Below are 17,840 nucleotides of genomic sequence, written 5' to 3'. Positions count from 1 at the left end.
AAAATTTTCCAGGTTTTGAGTTTTTCAAACACATCATTCTTATGTCTCATGAGAAAACACCAAACCTTCCTAGAAAAATCATCAATTACAGATAGAAAATACACAGAGCCAGAATGAGTAGACACGGAAGCAGGGCCCCATACATCCATATGCAAATACTCAAGAATACATTTACTGACATTTGAAGGCACAGGAGTTGGGAAAGTCACCCTATGCTGTTTATACCTAGCACACAAGTGTCACAAAAAGGTAAATTACCATGTACATCAGATTCAGATAGGATATCATGCTTTTTCAGAATATTCAGACCTTTTTCACTCATGTGACCTAGTCTATTATGCCACAACATAGTTTTATCACTTTTGACAATATTGGCACAAACACTTTCACATGATAGAGGCACTGCAGAGCAGACATATAAACCACATTTTTTCTTGGCCTTAAACAGACACATTGAACCCTTACAGATTTTCATGCATCCTTCCCCCCATTTTCCCCCCATGCCAGCATTTTCAAGGGCTGTGCATGACATCAAATTGTAGCACAGATCAGGAACATATCTTACACCTTTCAAGTTGAGCATATAACCATTTTCAAACTTCAAACAGACAGTGCCAATACCAAGAATTTCACACTTCTTGTCATCAGCCATTGACACAAAGACATTAGAAACAGGTTTTAAGTCAGAAAACAACTCTTTGAAAGGACTAACATGATAAGTACATCCTGAATCACACAGCCAATCATTTGAAGTAAAGGGGCAGTCAGGTGAAGCATTAGCATATATCAAATCATGCACCATAAACACAGATTCATTATCAGCATCATACTTGGCCACATTAACAAGAGTTTCAGACTGAGTGTCATTAATAGGAGATTTCTTCTTTTTAGGCTTAGTACAATCTTTTCTATAATGCCCAACTTCTCCACAATTAAAACACTTCCTGAAAGTCTTAGGGTCTCTACTATTAGACCTAGATCTGTACTTTTTCTTAGAATTTGAGTTACCCCCTGATCCATTATTAGTGTCTTTTCCCCCTCTAGATTGAGATCTACCTCTAACATTTAGAGCCTTAATGAAAGCATTCTTATCAGCTGCCCTTTCCCTTAATTCAAGTTCTTTAGATTTTAAGGAGCTAATAATAAAGTCCAGAGGGGCAGAGTCCCTGCCATACTTAATGGCAGCTTTCACATCACTGTAGGAATCAGGTATAGCATTCATGAGAGCAATACTAGTGTATTCATCAATGGTTTTATCACCAGATCTTTTAATATCCTGCACAAGCTTCTGAAACCTATCCACATTGTCATCAATATCTTTAGCAAGGTCAAGCTTAAACTTAAACAACTTTTCTAGCAGATACATTCTAGATGACATAGAAGTTTCAGTATACAGAGTATCAAGGTGTTTCCACATTTCAGAAGCAGATTCAATATGATCAATTTTCCTAATCACAGAATCAGACAGATTAAGCACAATAGTAGCTCTTGCCAACTCATTCATTTCATCCTTCTTCTCCTGAGCAGTATCTTCAGGTAAGGATCCATCAACAATTTTAAAGACTTTTTGTTGAATAAGAACACATTTCAGTTTCTGTTTCCATATAACAAAATCATTTTTGCCATTAAACGGTACCAAACCAATAGGCTGAGTCATTTTTGAAACAACTTTAACAAACACACAAGAAGCAATACAAAAGCAGAGAAACTTGCAAAGATTAAAGCACAATGACATATACGGACAAGAAAACCACACTTTCTTGCAGATTTCACAGAACACCAAAAAACTGACTTCCAAACCCTGACTGTCACGAGCACACTGGCTAAGGCTATCCCAGCTCGCAATCACTCACTATCGGAGGGCGCAGGGGGTCACTTAGGCAGCAAAGAGCTTGGTGGTCAGGTGAATAGAAATCAGAAGAGGACCAAACAGAGCAGACAAACAGCAGAAGCAAGAAAACACAGAAAACACAAGCAAGAAAGACCTAAGCCTTGCCAAAGGCTGTCTACCAGCAACAATAACCCAAACCTATATTCGGCACTATGCAGAAACAGAAAGAAAACAAACAGAGGTTAAGCCAATATACCAGCGCGAATCCCCACTCGAGGGAGGATTCCACTTGCCCACCTCCTTAATGCGACTCGGCGTGCCGGACTAGTCCCCCCGTGGCTCTGATACCACTGTAGGGACTCGGTGGCGCACACCCGAACTCCACATTAATATGATATTGTCCGCTTTGGGCAAAGCCCTCACGGTTTTGCTCTTGGGAATCTCCCCAAAAGGCCTCTTACTAATGGAGTAGGGGTAGCCCATTTATACACTTGCAAGTCTTGTTCATTCTCCGATGTGGGATATGGTTTGCTCCCTTTCAATTACCAAGAAATTAACAAAGATTTACTTATTTCTTGTAAACGTTAAACTATTGAAGATTTTGTTAGAGACTAGTGTCCAATTGTTGGACTTTAAAATTATTACGAAAATTAAATATAATGTAATTGCAAGAAATAAATTTGCCACATCAAAAATCAACCAGTATTTATACATGTGAACGTTGATTGTTTTATTTGATTCAAGAAAAACAGACATAATATCAAAAAGTAGTCAAAAAAGGAGACTTTGTAGTGTAGTCCTTGCATAACCACCACAAGTTTACAGATAGTTTGCACCTTCGAAGATAAAATTTGCAACTTGCAAGCATTTTCTTTCTCTAGACTTGCAAGCATTTTCTCTCTCTACTTCTCTCTCACCATCTCTTGCAACAAGTAAGTTTGTTTTTCATTTACTGTTGAGTGAATTTTTATATCGAAACAACTTGTAAATCTTCATTTAATTGCTGCTATTTTAGGTAACGTGGATTGTCCTAGCTATCTTATGTGTTGTGTATTTTATTCATAGTTTCATAATATTGATATCCTAATTTATTTATAGAGTAGTTAATTGTTACTTTGTTTTTTTTAAGAGTCATGAAAAATTCAGAGAAGGAGCTTGTTGATTTTGTGGATAGAAAACTACTACTTACATAAACATTGACCAATACTTTTTATATGTTCTCTCAAGAGATAGATTGATGAAGTGTTGGAATTACTTGTTAGTGCTACAAGCTCAATAGTATGTTGAGTGAGTATTGAATAATCATTCACAATCTTACAATTACAATCATATTTAAAAGCATTTTCTCTCTGACTTCAGATCTCTCTGTGTGAAGCCATGGATGGAGGTGCTGCTGCCATCGAAGTTCTTCTCCAAAACCTGATCAATGTTTTGAAGGAAGAGTATTTTCTACGCCAAGGTCTCGATGGAGATTCCCAGCAGCTCCAGACAAATTTGGGCATGATTCAAGCCTACTTGAATGATGCAGAGAAAAAATTCATCACCCAAGATGCTGTCAAATTCTGGTTGAGGAAGCTTGAAACTCTGGCTTTCGATGCTGATAATGTCTTGGACGAACTCAGCTATCATTTTCTCCACAAAAAAGTGAAGAAGATGATGAAACTTAAGCATAGGGCTGCATCATATTTCTCTTCATTTCATCGCTGTTCAGGTCGGCATAATATGGCTCTTGCAATCAAAAAAATCAATACTGAGTTCGAGTGTATGAACAAAATGGCAAAAGATCTTGGCCTTCAAAGCATACTTCTTAATGCACCTGTTGCTGCTGCTGAAACATCCATTGAGACTGATTCGATCAGTCGTGATCCAATCTTTATTGGAAGAGATGATGATGTGCCTGTACTAGTTGGCATGGTCACCCATATCCCACAAGATCAGAGCTTCTCAATTGCTGCTCTTGTCGGAATGGGGGGTATGGGGAAGACTACGTTGGCCAAGAAAGTCTTCAACCATGAAAGCGTAAAGGCTCGATTCGGTTCACTTATTTGGGTTCATGTATCTCAAACTTTTGATGCAATCAGTCTTTTCAACAAAATCAATTCAACATTGACTTCAAATACTGGTGATAGAGTTGAGATTAAGCAAGTTATACTGGAAAAGCTTCAAGAAGCTCTCAAGGCTAAAACTTATCTTCTTGTTCTTGATGATGTGTGGAATGAAGATGTTCTGAAATGGAAAGACTTTATGAATTCTATGGAGGGAGTAACATCTACCAATGGAAATTGCATTATCATCACTACCAGGAAGGAAAATGTTGCTTCAATTGCTGAGCCATTTCTTGTTCATCATTTAAAAGGCTTGTCTAGTAATGATTGTTGGTCCATTATCAAAGCAAATGCTTGTGATGGAAATGGAAATGGAGAAATTTCATCAAGATTTGAGAATATTGGAAGAGAGATTGCAACAAGATGTGATGGTTTGCCTTTAGCTGCCAATGTAGTTGGTGGTGTGCTTCGCCGCTGCAAGTCCGAACAAGAGTGGTGTGCGATCAAAGACAACGGGCTCTCAGATGATGAAGGAGGTGAAAATATCTCCAAAATATTGAAATTGAGTTTTGATTATTTGTCCTCACCGTCACTCAAGAAGTGTTTTGCATACTGTTCGATTTTCCCCAAAGGTTGGGAAATCGAGAAGGATGAGCTGATTGAACTATGGATGGGAGAAGGGTTTCTTCAACCAAGCCAACGACATGATATGGAGTTCATGGGAAACAGGTTTTTTAACATGCTTCTGCAGAACTCTTTGTTGCAAGTTACAAGAAATAATTTTGGTAGAAGGGAATATTTTGTGATGCATGATCTCGTGCATGATCTTGCATCTTCTGTTTTATCTAATAATGCAGATGCAAATACCCCAGCTCGATACATGTTTCTCAAAGAAGAATCAAGGCATATTCCGGAACAAGAGGCCAAGCATTTGCGAACATTACTCTTGGAAACTCCTGGCACCATATTCTCTAACTTCAAATGTCTGCGCAATCTAATTCTCGCTGGCGAAGGTTTTACAAAGTTGCCTGATTCAGTTAGGGACTTGATACATTTGAGAAATCTTAATATATCGAGTACAGAAATAAAAAACTTGCCGGAGTGGATTGGTGAACTCCATCACTTGCAAACACTAAGAGCAGATTTATGGAGATTAGAGAAACTGCCAAGTACATTGAAGTACTTGATTAACTTAAGGCATCTTTATCTAGGGTGGGAAACAAAGTTACCTGCAGAGATTGGGAAATTAGCTAGTCTCCAAACACTTGAACACTTTAAAGTGGGTGAAGAGAAGGGCTACCAAATTGAAGAGCTTGGAAGTTTGAAGAATCTCAAAGGATCACTATGGATTCAGAATCTCGAAAGGGTGCGTGACAAGGAAGAGGCTATGAAAGCATATCTGTTGCAGAAGTCAAACTTATCTAATTTGCGGTTAGAATGGAATGAGGATAGTGGCACCGACGGAAATTATGAGAGTGTGTTGGAGGGCCTTCAACCTCATGCAAATCTGAAGGTGTTGGGGATTGATGGATTCAAAGGCATAACATTTCCTGCATGGTGTAAGAAGATGGCAGTACGGAATGGTTCTCAAGGGTCTTGGGTACCACTTGATAACTTGATTGAGATATCACTTTGCAATTGCTCAGAGTGTGAGGAAATCCCAATGCTGGATCACTCATTGCCTAATCTCAAATCTCTTTATTTGATTAATTTGAAGAAGGTTAGGTCCATAAATATCCCCTGCAAAAATTTAAAATCTCTCGTTATGTTCGGATTACAGAGCTTACAATATCTGCCAGAATCGTTATTCTGTAACAATCCAAGTCTCTCAAATTTAGAGATTGTGAAGTGCCCTGTGTTGAGTGAATTACCAGATGGGCTGGACACCCTCAATTCTCTAGAAGAATTGACTATCAGGGACTGTCCAAATCTGAAGTTGATCAAGAATCCAAGTGGTGGACCAAAAAACAATCAAGGAATCCTCCACGAGCTGAGAATTATAAAGTGCGAAAAGCTGATGGCATTGCCATGTCAAATTCTGGAGTCGTCTGCACCCACAATCAAGACACTCGTATTGGAAGAATTAAGGAGCCTAAAGAATCTACCGATGCTAATTGACTGCCTCGCTAAATCATCTCCTCGTCTCGAAGAATTGACAATCAGAGGTGTGCCTAATTTCATGGCTAGTGGTTTTATTGGGAGTTGGAGTTTAGGCAGGTTGAAGGTGTTATGTATAGATGTGAGTGTGGAGTGGTCAATGGAGAGTAGTGTTGGCATTAGAGAGACTGTGGAAGGCATGCTGCAAGGATGTGCCAACTCACTTGAAATCTTATATTTGAAGTGGGTGGAAAACTGGGAGTGGATGCCCCAATCAATTCAACACCTCACTGCTCTTTCTAACTTGATGTTAGAGAATATAGGGGTACAAGAATTGACCCAATCTATTCAACACCTCACTGCTCTTTCTTTTGGCTAGTTCTTCTTTATTGCTGCTAGTATTAGGATAAAATGAGAGAATAATTTGTTGAAATCTATATTTAATACATTGCTTTGGTTTTCATCTATAGTTATGATGCATATGTGATAGTAGTATGTTTTATCTTGTTCATATAGAAATTCATATATATGTGACTTGGTTGTGAAAGATTCTGATATCGATTACCAGGAATGGAAATGATGGTGATTGGATCCAAGTGATTGCAGATTTCTAGGCTTATTGCATTATCTTTTATTTAGTTTTTAAATTAAGTTAAGATTTCATGGGATTTGAATAAATTAGAGATTGATTGAATAATTGAATTAATTAGAGCAAATTTGATGGCATTATTGTCTACTGAACTCCTATATATGGAATATATAGGGGAGTTTGAAGAATGTATCCAGAGAGATCGAAGTTATTAGATGGTGAAAAATGAGGGCCTCGGTGAGAGGATTATCATCTATTTTATTTCCAAGTTCGAGTTGTTTATCCACTGGTTCTAACTGCCTATCACTCCATAACAGATTCTTTGAATTTAAATTACTTCTTAGTTGTCGATTTTGAGAAATTAGTCTTGTTTTTATTGTGCGTCACAAGGATGTCAGGAAAATTGGGAGTGGCGCAACTGTCCCAATCTCAAAATCTTGGTTGATGGCGACTGTATTTGAACGTTGAAGCTAGCAAGAAGTATCATTTTTTATTTTGTGTTGAGGAAAATAAATTATTGAAGCAATGGAATGGAATGGAATGGATCTCTCTCTATTTGCAAAGTTGCAACTCTTCTCTTCATCTCTTATTTCCATGTTGTTACTTTTGCCATTGCACATGACAACAATTTCTCATACAGATCCACTCATTATACTCAAATTTAACCACCTTATCTTTTCTTTTCTGTACATGTTTAAGGGGAGAGATAAAACAAACATGGCAAAGAACAAGATCGAATTTTTTTCTGCCCTTATTTCCAAAACAACCAGATTTTGAAAAATTTATGATAGAATCGCAACCACCAAAATCCTACCTATACACACACACAAGCATAGGGGTTCAAGACACAAACAATAATGCTGCAAGACACAAGCATAGGAGTAGTGTTGCCATTAGTGAGACTGTGGAAGGGATGTGGCAATTCTCTTACTAAGTTACAATTGAAGGGGGTGGAAAACTGGGAGTGGATGCCCCAATCATTTCAACACCTCACTGCTCTTTCTGAGTTGGAGTTAGAGAATATAGGTGCCCATTCGGTTCTCAAGATAACTTTTATCTTCTCCATTCACATTTTCAACCAAATTTTAGCTAACAATTGTAGATTTGAGCCTGTTTCGGTCCATTTGAATGGACTCCTTTTCACCTAATCTCATGACTAACCATCTCATCTCACCCCCTCCTACTAATTTGTCCATCTCCCTCTCCTCATTATTCTCCTCTCCACCCTACTCTACAATCATGTATAAGACTAATTTAATCCTAGCCAAGGTCTATTTTAGTGTATCTTACACTGCATCTCAAGACAATTTTGTTTCATGAACCGAACAGCCACTAGGAGTATAAGAATTGACTCAATCATTTCAACATCTCACTGCTCTTTCTGAGTTGGAGTTAAAGAATATAGGAGTACAAGAATTGCCAGGGAACCTCTCATCTCTGTGGTGGTTACGTCGAGACGGTTGTGAGAAGTTGAGGTGTCTGCCCTCTGTGGATGCATTGAAGCGCCTCACACAGTTATATATTTCAGATTGTCCGGAACTATGCATCGATTCGGAGTGGCGCAACCGTCCCAATCTCAACATCGATGTTTATAACTTTCGATATTTGAATGTTGTAGCAAGTAAGTATCATTTTTTATATTGTTTTGAGGAAAATGGTATATTGAAGCAATGAGAGGGCTCTTTATCTCTCTCTATCTTTGTGCAAAGTTGCAACTCCTCTATTCATCTCTCATTTCTATATTCTCTCTTTTCCAGGCACACTCATTAAAAATTTCTTCGTATATAGATTATACCCAAATTTCAGCACCTTTTTTTTACCTATATGTAAAACACATGACATGGCACATGATCATAGTTTAGCCTGTCCTTTTACTAATATTTCACAATTTACCAAATTTGAAATAGTAATGATAGAATCCCCCCCACACGCACAAAATATCAATGTTGTAATTCATATCTAATACCTTAAATCTACCATCTTAAGGCTTCCATAATTTTCCAAGCTCTGTTATTTATTGAAGCAATGGGATGGCTCTCTGTTTTCCAACTTAAACCCTTTGATTTCATACATGTGTATCAGTATATATGTTTTTGAACTTACAAATGCATTATTTTTCATTCATAGGTAGAGTGCAGAGATGAAAATGGGGTCAGGATGAAGTCGGAACCGAAGAGCAAAGTCGAGAGACATTCCACGTGAACTGCGGGATTCATCACAACGTTCCACACGCACGCGTGGGAAGTTGTGATCTACCCAAAACTTCTTCCACGAGCTGTTTTTGGCATTCCAAACTCCACAAAATAGAGAGAAAACGACCAAGAATAAAAAAATCTTAAGTTGGAGAAGAAGATCAAGCATCCAAACTCCATCATTTCTTCTATGTTGGTCCTAGCATTAGTAGTATAAAATGAAAGAATAATTTGCTGAAATCTATATTTAATCCATTGCTTTGCTTTTCATCTATAGTTACGATATTTACCTCTTTTTAACATCACTTTTACTTGGAAATTGGATGAGAGCATAGATTAGGAACTTGCACGTTTTATCTTGTTCAATGAGAAATTCATATGTGGACTTAGGTGTGAAAGATTCTTTGAAGTTAAATTACTTCTTAGTTGTCAGTTTTGAGAAATTGGACATGTTTTTATTGTGCTTCACGAGGATACAAGTGTAGTTGGTTGTAACAAGTTGTGGCGTCTAGCCTCTGTGGATGCACTGAAGCGCCTTGATCATTTAGAGATGAAGGAATGTTGGGAACTACGTATCGGTTCGCAATAGTGCAACCATCCCAGTCTCAAAACCTTGGTTGATGTATCATTTTTGATACTGTGTTGAGGAAAATAAATTATTGAAGCAATGGAATGGAATGGATCTATCTCTATATATATACATGCAAAGTTGCAACTCTTTTCTTCATCTCTCATTCAGATGCACTGATCATACTCAAATTCAAATATATTGCATGCAATTAAAAAAAAAGAATCCATCAACATAGGAATAAAAAGCTAACTACATGTCATAAACAAGTAGGAATAAACAGGAATCCCATTTAGCAGGTGCTTGTTTTAGAATCCAATCTGAGAATCCAAGATTTACATAGTAATAAGTATAATTTGAGAAACGTTTTAACTGCTTCTTTCAAGTTCCAATCACCTAAGAAGAAAGTTTTCCATCTTTTAATCCATTGGTTTTGTACTCCCTCCATCCCAGATAATTTGGGACACTTTGATCTGACACGGATTTTAAGAAATGTAGTGAGTTGAAAAAGTGGGTGGGATGTGGGTAAGTATTAGTTTTATAATAAAATGTGAGTAGTAATGAGTTAGTGGAATATGGGGTCCACTACCAAAAATGATAAAAGTGAAGTGGGACAAAATATCATACCGAATTTTTGGTATACTGGAATACGGTATACTGAAAAGTTCGGTATAATTATTTTTGATACCGTTACCTTTCCGTTAATGTAGTATACCGAGATACAATACAATATGCGGACAAAATCCTATTTTATGTCCAAAATATTTACAAAGTATGGTTTTGAAGGTTTAGGTTATGTTTGTTGAACAACATAATCATGATATGGTCGAGTTACGTCACAAGCGATAATGAGGCTTAATCACAATATTGACCTAGTGCATCTGAAATTCATAAGTGATTGCGCTAGTGCAAATATCGGTCCTACATTGACTTTAGGCTGCTGAGTGAGGTGCTAAAATTCCTCGCTATCCAGGCCGTGTATTTGGATTTCTTGGCTTGGTCCTTCAAAACTACCGAGGAGGTCGCACAGGCCTACGACCAGGCTGCCTGGTCCATGCATAAGTCCGACGCCAAAACCAACATCTTCTACCCCGACATGAAGTCAGGCTTCTACAACATGCCGTCTCCATCATGCATTGCCCCAACAAGGAGCGCTCCAACCACTTCCCCGCCACCTATCACCACAAAAGTTCCTTTTTGGGACAATGGTGGCATGGCATAGATGCCCCGACTTCATGTCGAGGAAGATGAAGTTGGTTCTGGCGTCTGACCCACACATGTACCAGGCAGCCTGGTCATAGGCCAATGCGTCTCCTTGGTTATTTTGGACCAAAGCTAACATTCCTCGCTATCCATGTCGTGGATTTGGATGTCTTGACTTTGGTCCTTGAAAACAACCGAGGAGGCCGCACTGACCTATGACTAGGCTGTTTGGTCCATGCGTAAATCTGAAGCCAGAACCAACTTCGTCTACCCCGACATAAAGTCAGGCTTCTGCACCATGCCGCCTCCATCATTGTCCGAACTAGGAGCGGTCCAACCACTTCACCGCCACCGATCACCACAAAAGCACATTGTTAGGACAATGGTGGCATGGCATAGATGCCCGACTTCATGTCGAGGAAGACGAAGTCGGTTCTGGCGTTGGACCCACGCATGGACCATGCGGCCTAGTCATAGGCCAATGTGGTCCCCTCGGTTGTTTTAAAGGACCAAAGCTAACATTCCTCATTATCCAGGCCGTGTATTTGGATGTCTTGGCTTTGATCTTTCAAAACAGCCGAGGAGGTCGCACTGACCTACGACCAGACTGACTGGTCCATGCGTAAGTCCGATGCCAGAACCAACTTCGTCTACCCCGACATGAAGTCGGGCTTCTATTCCATGCCGCCTCCATCATTGCCCCAACAAGGAGCGCTCCAACCACTTCCCCGCCACCGATCACCACAAAAGCTCCTTGTTTGGACAATTAGTCCCTCCCCTAGATCCTATCTTAGTTGGTTTCCTACATCATATAAATAAATCCCTTCCATCCCAACTAAATCGAGACATTTATTTTGGGCAGTTAGAAATTATGTTTAAAAAATTAAAATTGGAGATAAATAAGTTCAGACAAAACGAGGAATGCACATATATTCCGCAATTGTTGTTTGCTTCAGATTTATCACCATGAATATACATGTTCGATCTATACATATAGAGAGAGAGGATAAATTGACATAATAATTAACAAATCTATGTATTCTTTCGATTTGTCTGAAGTTATACAGATCAAGAAAGAAGAAGATGAAAAAACTACCCCATTCCTTCAAGAGAGAGAATGTAACTGAATGTTTTTTTGTTAATGCATATGAGTGACATAACACAATCCTATTTATATTGAAAATAAATGTAACAATCACTAGTATCTTTTTAAATAATCTATTACACTATTATTTCAAGAATAAAAAAAGCGGCAATTCGGCATCAAATTCGAAGAATTTATAATAATAATAATAATAATAATACTAAAAGAAAAATTGATCTTTTTAACGTCTCAATGCAGTAATACTTCTGCTTTTAATAAACAGATTTTCTATATCCAATTTTAACGATTTCTATTTTTTCTATAATTATACTCCGTATATTGAGTAATAAATCAATTATCAAAATTTGTAGAATCATGAAATCAAATTTATCCATATAATTACATGGATACATGATATTTTTAGAATATCAATTAGAATAATATTCAATAATATTTATATAATATAATACTTATAACTGGATTCATAAATATTTCATGTGAATTATGTTGATTGTTTTTAAAATATTTCATGCAGATTAAAACTGTCGTATTCGAATAATCAACTAGGAGTACGTGTTTCGGAAATTACGTCACAAAATCACTACTTATGATAAAATAAAAATAATTTCAAGTCATTGAAGTCAATACTCAGTTGCGATGGTGTCGGATACGTACCCATAATGCTTATGGTTTGAATTCTGTAAAATATTTTTCTACTCTTTTTATTTTCTATTCTATCAAATATATAATGATACAGTTTTTGGTTGTCCAACTTTGCGCCCACTTGGTGAAATATGGATGGGAATCACATATTGATAGAACCTAGTTCTATCGAATTAGAGCACGAACGTTTGAAGTAAGAAGAACTAGATAACCCTAGTTGAGGTGCTAGGGGGCGATTTCCGCCAGAACCGGGAATGAGAATAAATAATTAACTTTATTTCTCAATGAATGAAAATACGATAGAATTCTATTATATAGAATTCTAAACCCTAACATGTGTCTTGCTAATCAAGAAACATAATTAAAATTAAAGATTACAAAAGATATGCAAAATATCTAAAGATAAATAACTAAAATAAGAGATATGCTAAAATCAAGAAAGGAATATTGAGGATGATCTTTGGCCCGATTTGCTAGATCGAGGTCCCTATCAACTCTCCCACCGTTGAAAACCACCTTGCCCTCAAGGTGGAAGGCAAAATAAGAACAACCAAACTCGTATCCTGCCTTCGTAGATTCAATGTAGCAGGAGAAGATCTTTCTTTCCTTCAAAATTTGCAGTACCCGGTCCACATTAGTGTCTTCAAGACAGCCAATAACAGACACACTTTCCAAAGCATTTCTCCCAATTAGATCACACGTAGGATGTAGATTAAATGAGTTCCAATGGTTGTTCTCAAAGGATTCTCTCGCCATTCGAACTCTTGACGGATCAGTTGCCGGACCTTGCATTACTCTGCAATTTCTACCCAAGAACTCTTCTCTACTATCTTCTGTCAACTCCAGGAAACTAGTAGAATAAAAAACAATATGATTACCAAGAAGGCTTAGAGAAGTGATAACCTTTTTGTTCTCTACACGTACAAGAGTGGTGGCCAAATCAACAGCCATTCTCATCTCCGTTCCTACTTTATCATCCGTGGTCTCCGGTGAGTAATCATCTTCATTGCCTACGTTGCCGGGTTCGAGATCTTGAGTGATGGAGAACTGCTTCTTCTCTGTATGCCCCTTAAAAGAGGGGCGAGACCATCTCTTCTGAGGCCTAACCGGCAGCTTGCTGATCTGCTGTGCGGGGATTCGCATTCCTGCATGGAAATGGTGCCGAACAGCTGGTAGGTTGTCATAGAATCTACGACGGGCTGGGGCGCTGCCGAAATGGTGGTCAGCAGAGTTGTGGTTGAAAGGCCGGTTGGCGTACTCACTGAAAATCCTTGCTCGAGGTAATATTGAAACATCGACCACCTCCTCCAGAGTTAATTCCTGTGTCAAGCTATGACAAATTATCACTAAGAAATTGGATGACGCCGGATTACGACTATCATTTGGCACAAAAGCTCCCGGATCAAATATAAGAACGCCGTTGTTTGCACCAAACTGAAGGGATGCTCGGCTCCATTTGGCATCTCCACAAAAGGACGCCTTCATATCATCACTATAAGATAGTGTGGGAGTTGCTCCATCTATGTAAATTCTGGCATCACTTCCATGGGAGACAACGTTTACAAGTTTCGATGCAACAGAAAGAACAACTACATCATCGGGAATCTTGCTCGGTGGTATAGTGCGAGCATCACCATATCGATCAAGAAGTCCTGTTGCATCTCCGAAATCACCTTGTATATCTCCTGACAAAACACGCAATTTACCATTAATCACATTGCAATTTTGGGGTTGCAACTCAGTATTGATGCCCAAAAATTCCAATACAGAGTATGACTTTGATCTATCTGTGCAAAGGAATGAATTGAGCTCATTTAACTCCTTAATTTCAAAAGATCCAGTTGGTTGCTCAGATTCAAATGGAACAAGGGCAGCCACATCCTCTTTCAACATAGCTGCAGATTCCTCAAAAATCATAGAAGCAGCTAGTCCATTAGACACAGCCACCTCCATAGAATTCTCACGGCTCTCCGAGTTCTCAACAGGAGTGGCGCCACGAAGAAGCTTAGTGCACATCGGAAGCACGCGTGCATCCTCTAATTTGCCATCCAAAGCATGGCTATCATCGGATACCACCTCTTCAGTCGCTGTGGGCTTAACGACGCCCAACACTTCATTGGGAATGGCAGCACACAACAAACTGCCACCTAATCGCTCTTCGTCGTCTACTTCCGGAGCAAAATGGTAACGAACTGCCACCAAAAAATCCTCCCAACCCTTGTCGGGATTATTATCCATCCAGTAAGACATCCATTCTGATGCCGGGTGATCAAACAAGTATTGTATAAGATAGAGGCGATCGGCAAGCGGTGTGTAGTGGTAGTTATAGTACTCTTGGATCTTACGGATCCAATCGAGGGCCTTCTCTCCGTCGAAACGTGGTGGTTCGAGGCAGAGGCGTGGTAGGGCTGGGAGCTTGATACCCAGCGGTGCCTGCGTGATCGACGGTGGAAACGACCAAAACTGCGGAGGCGCCGCAAGTGGCTGCTGGTCTGGCGGTCTTGTATGCCACGGTGGATGTGGTGGTGAGCGCCCGTCACAGCTGTCTGGAGCCTCCTCGGTCGGTGTATGCTGTCCGAACTTGGCTAGAAATTCGCCGTGATCAGCGACTAGACGGTGCAAGTCCATGAGCATCTCACGGATTTGTTGTGATTCCATAGTTTGTAGAGAGTCGGTGGTGATGAAGGTTAATTGGAGAATGGCGTAAGATTATGAGGATTTTGGCGTGAGATTTTTTGAGAGAATTTGAGAAGTTTAGTGATGGAGAAAGAGTAAATCAATGGAAGCACCAGTTGATAGGACCCTTGACCTATCGAGCTTGAGCACCAACGATTTGAACGAACAATTAGAAGAACAAGATAAACCCTAGTTGAGGTGCTAGGGGGCGATTTCCGCGCAGAACCGAGGAATGAGAATAACGTTTAGTTTATTTCTCAATAATTGAAAATGCAATAGAATTCTATTATATAGAATTCTAAACCCTAACATAGTCTTGCTAATCAAGAAAGATGATTAAAATAAAAGATTGCAAAAGATATAGAAAATAACTAAAGATAACTAACTAAAATAAATGGCTAATACAAGGGTGTACCAAAAGTTGCAGCCAAACAAGAATATATGACATGATGCCCGCAGGGGCTTAGCGCAGTTGGTTCCGGGGGAACAGATATTGCTACAAGAATATATGACATGATATTAATTTCAAATCGACCAAATTACATTTCTCAAGACTGAAAAGTGTAAAACCTATCTGAATTAACTAATGTGCAACAAGGACATAAAAAAGTGTAAACCATCCGGTGGCGAACGCAGGATTTTGATACTAGGGGTCCGAATTACCAGTACTTCTTTCGTCCATAAAAAATATAGCTTCATCTTTATATTTTTGTCCGTCTACCAAAATTAGTCCCATACTAAAAATGGAAAGTCATTAATAATTTATATACTCTATATGTTACGAATTAAAACTCGTGTCATCCATTAATGAGAATACTTTTCAACAACAGAGGAGATTAACAATTGTTTTATATTTTTAGTGCCAACGACGTCATAAACAGTTCGACATAGAACATTATAGAGCTACGAGATAGAGATGGATAATAAATAATTTAAGAATGAGTAAAATAAACTAAAGACACATCCTTTATAATCTTATAATAACAATATACTCTCTCTGTCCCAAGGAAGATGACCCCTTTCTTGGGTAGCATGGGATTTTATGCAAATTTATTTGTGTGTTGAGAGGAGAGAGTAAAATAAGAGAGAGAGTATAAAGTAGAGATAAAGATATTTCCATTTTAAGTAATGGGTCATCTTAGTTGGGACAAACTAAAAAGGAAAGTGGGCCATCTTCAATAGGACGGAGAGGGTACATAAATTACTAGAGTGAGAAAATAAAAATGTATAAATAAATTAATTAGTAGCTAATGAATTAACTATGAGAATCATAAAAATAAATTGTTTAATAGAAAAATGAATTATTATAAGAAAATGTATAAAATTCGCGCAAAAACAAAAGTAGTGCTGGTGGTGCTCGATCCCAGGCTCTATTGGTTAGAGGGCAGCTGCAAAATCAACTAAGCTAGAACTCATTTTGTACATTCTACATATGCATATTATAGTAAAACCTCAAAATGGTGGGGTTTCCAAGGATCCCCCACCAATCAACGTAGGTCCGCCTCTGAAACCATCTAGTAAAATCAGTACCTTGAGTAAATTTAATTATTTAGCTTTTTACTTATTATCCTCTATGTAAAATTTGATGTAAATCAGTTTATAGTTTTAACTGTAATTGACTTATGGATGACTGATCACTGAAATCATTATTCAACTCCCATACGATGGCCTTCTATTTGCAAAGTTTTATAGCCAGTTTTGCCCCCCATTCTTCTTTCAAGTTTCAATCACCTAAAAAGGAAGTTTTCCACCTCAACCCTTTGATTTCATACATGTATTATGTATATATGTTTTTGAACTCAAATAAATGTGCTATTTTTCATTTGTAGGTAGAGAGCAAAGGTGAAAATGGAGTCCGGATGAAGTCGGAACGATAAGCAAACTCAAGAGACATTCCTCACGGACTGCATGCGGGGATTCATCACAACATACCACACGCATTCATGGGGCGTCGTGCTCTGTCCAGAACATCTTTCGCGAACCGTGTTAGTAGATTCACGAAATACAGAGAAAACAATCAAGATTAAAAAGGAGAAGAAGCATCCAAACTCCATCATTTTGGAAAGCATGATGAATTTTACAGTTTGGTTTTCTTTACTTTTGGTATTAGTATGATGAATCGATAGAGTAATTTGTTGAAATTATGTGTTTAAACACATAATTTCAACAAATTACGACCATGATCCAGTATATTTATTTCTCTTTTTTTAATAGCATCACTTTAACATGGAAATTGCATTAACTTGCGCACGTTTTATCTTGTTTAGATAGATTAATAAATGGACTTAGGGGTGAAAGATTCCTTGAAGTTAAACTACTTCTTAGTTGTCGATTTTGAGTAATTAGTCTTATTTATAAAATCATCAATTAATTGAAATGGGAAAACAAAGAGTTCACATATACTCATTGAAAAGATCAATGCTATTTAAAATGGCTAGTACACTAGTCGCTAAAGTATATAATAATACTGTTCCAATAGGCACCCCCAAAAAAGGTGAAATAGCTAGTTTGTTCTGGCCAAAAAAAGAGATTCTCAACAAAGCAAATCATACATGAAAAGAAAGGTCGTACATCTTGAAGCATCATAAAGGGTTTATTTAATGATAAGGAATTTCGATAGCTCATGACCTTCAGCAGTATATTTGTTCATGCCTTGAATATGCTTATCATAATTGTTGGATGCAAAGATAGAAAGAACATGAAAGATACATGGCAATTAGGTGAATAAATAGAAACATTCAAACATCATGCTGAAAATACAATGTTATTTGCTAGTTAGAAGGTTTAAATGCATTGATAAAACCATTTGTCCCTACATAGCCACTGATATCATGTAAAGCACACACCCAGTGAAATATTTGAATGATGGACTAAAACCATTAAGTAGAGGTT

At 38.1% G+C, this 17,840-nt stretch overlaps 1 protein-coding gene across 1 annotated transcript; it reads left to right on the top strand.

Annotated features, from left to right (window-relative positions):
- The first annotated feature begins 2,680 nt into the window (after nt 1-2,680).
- Nucleotides 2,681-6,352, top strand: LOC125213170 (putative disease resistance protein RGA3). The gene is made up of 3 exons (XM_048113562.1): nt 2,681-2,763; nt 3,191-4,412; nt 4,509-6,352. Exons 2-3 carry the CDS (start codon nt 3,209-3,211, stop codon nt 6,350-6,352), a joined length of 3,048 nt encoding a protein of 1,015 aa, XP_047969519.1. The 5' UTR covers nt 2,681-2,763; nt 3,191-3,208.
- Nucleotides 6,353-17,840: the final 11,488 nt, after the last annotated feature.

Source organism: Salvia hispanica, chromosome 1 (assembly GCF_023119035.1).
Source record: "Salvia hispanica cultivar TCC Black 2014 chromosome 1, UniMelb_Shisp_WGS_1.0, whole genome shotgun sequence".
Classification (NCBI taxonomy): Eukaryota; Viridiplantae; Streptophyta; class Magnoliopsida; order Lamiales; family Lamiaceae; genus Salvia; species Salvia hispanica.
The sequence above is the reverse complement of the archived record's forward strand: the minus strand, read 5'-3'. Positions and strand labels throughout refer to the sequence as shown.

Coding starts and splice junctions, on each gene's coding strand:
- LOC125213170 (XM_048113562.1), top strand. CDS start 3,209: ATGGATGGAGGTGCTGCTGCCATCGAAGTTCTTCTCCAAAACCTGATC. Junction 4,413..4,508: donor GCTCTCAGATGATGAAGGAG/GTGAAAATATCT, acceptor TTTTCCCCAAAG/GTTGGGAAATCGAGAAGGAT.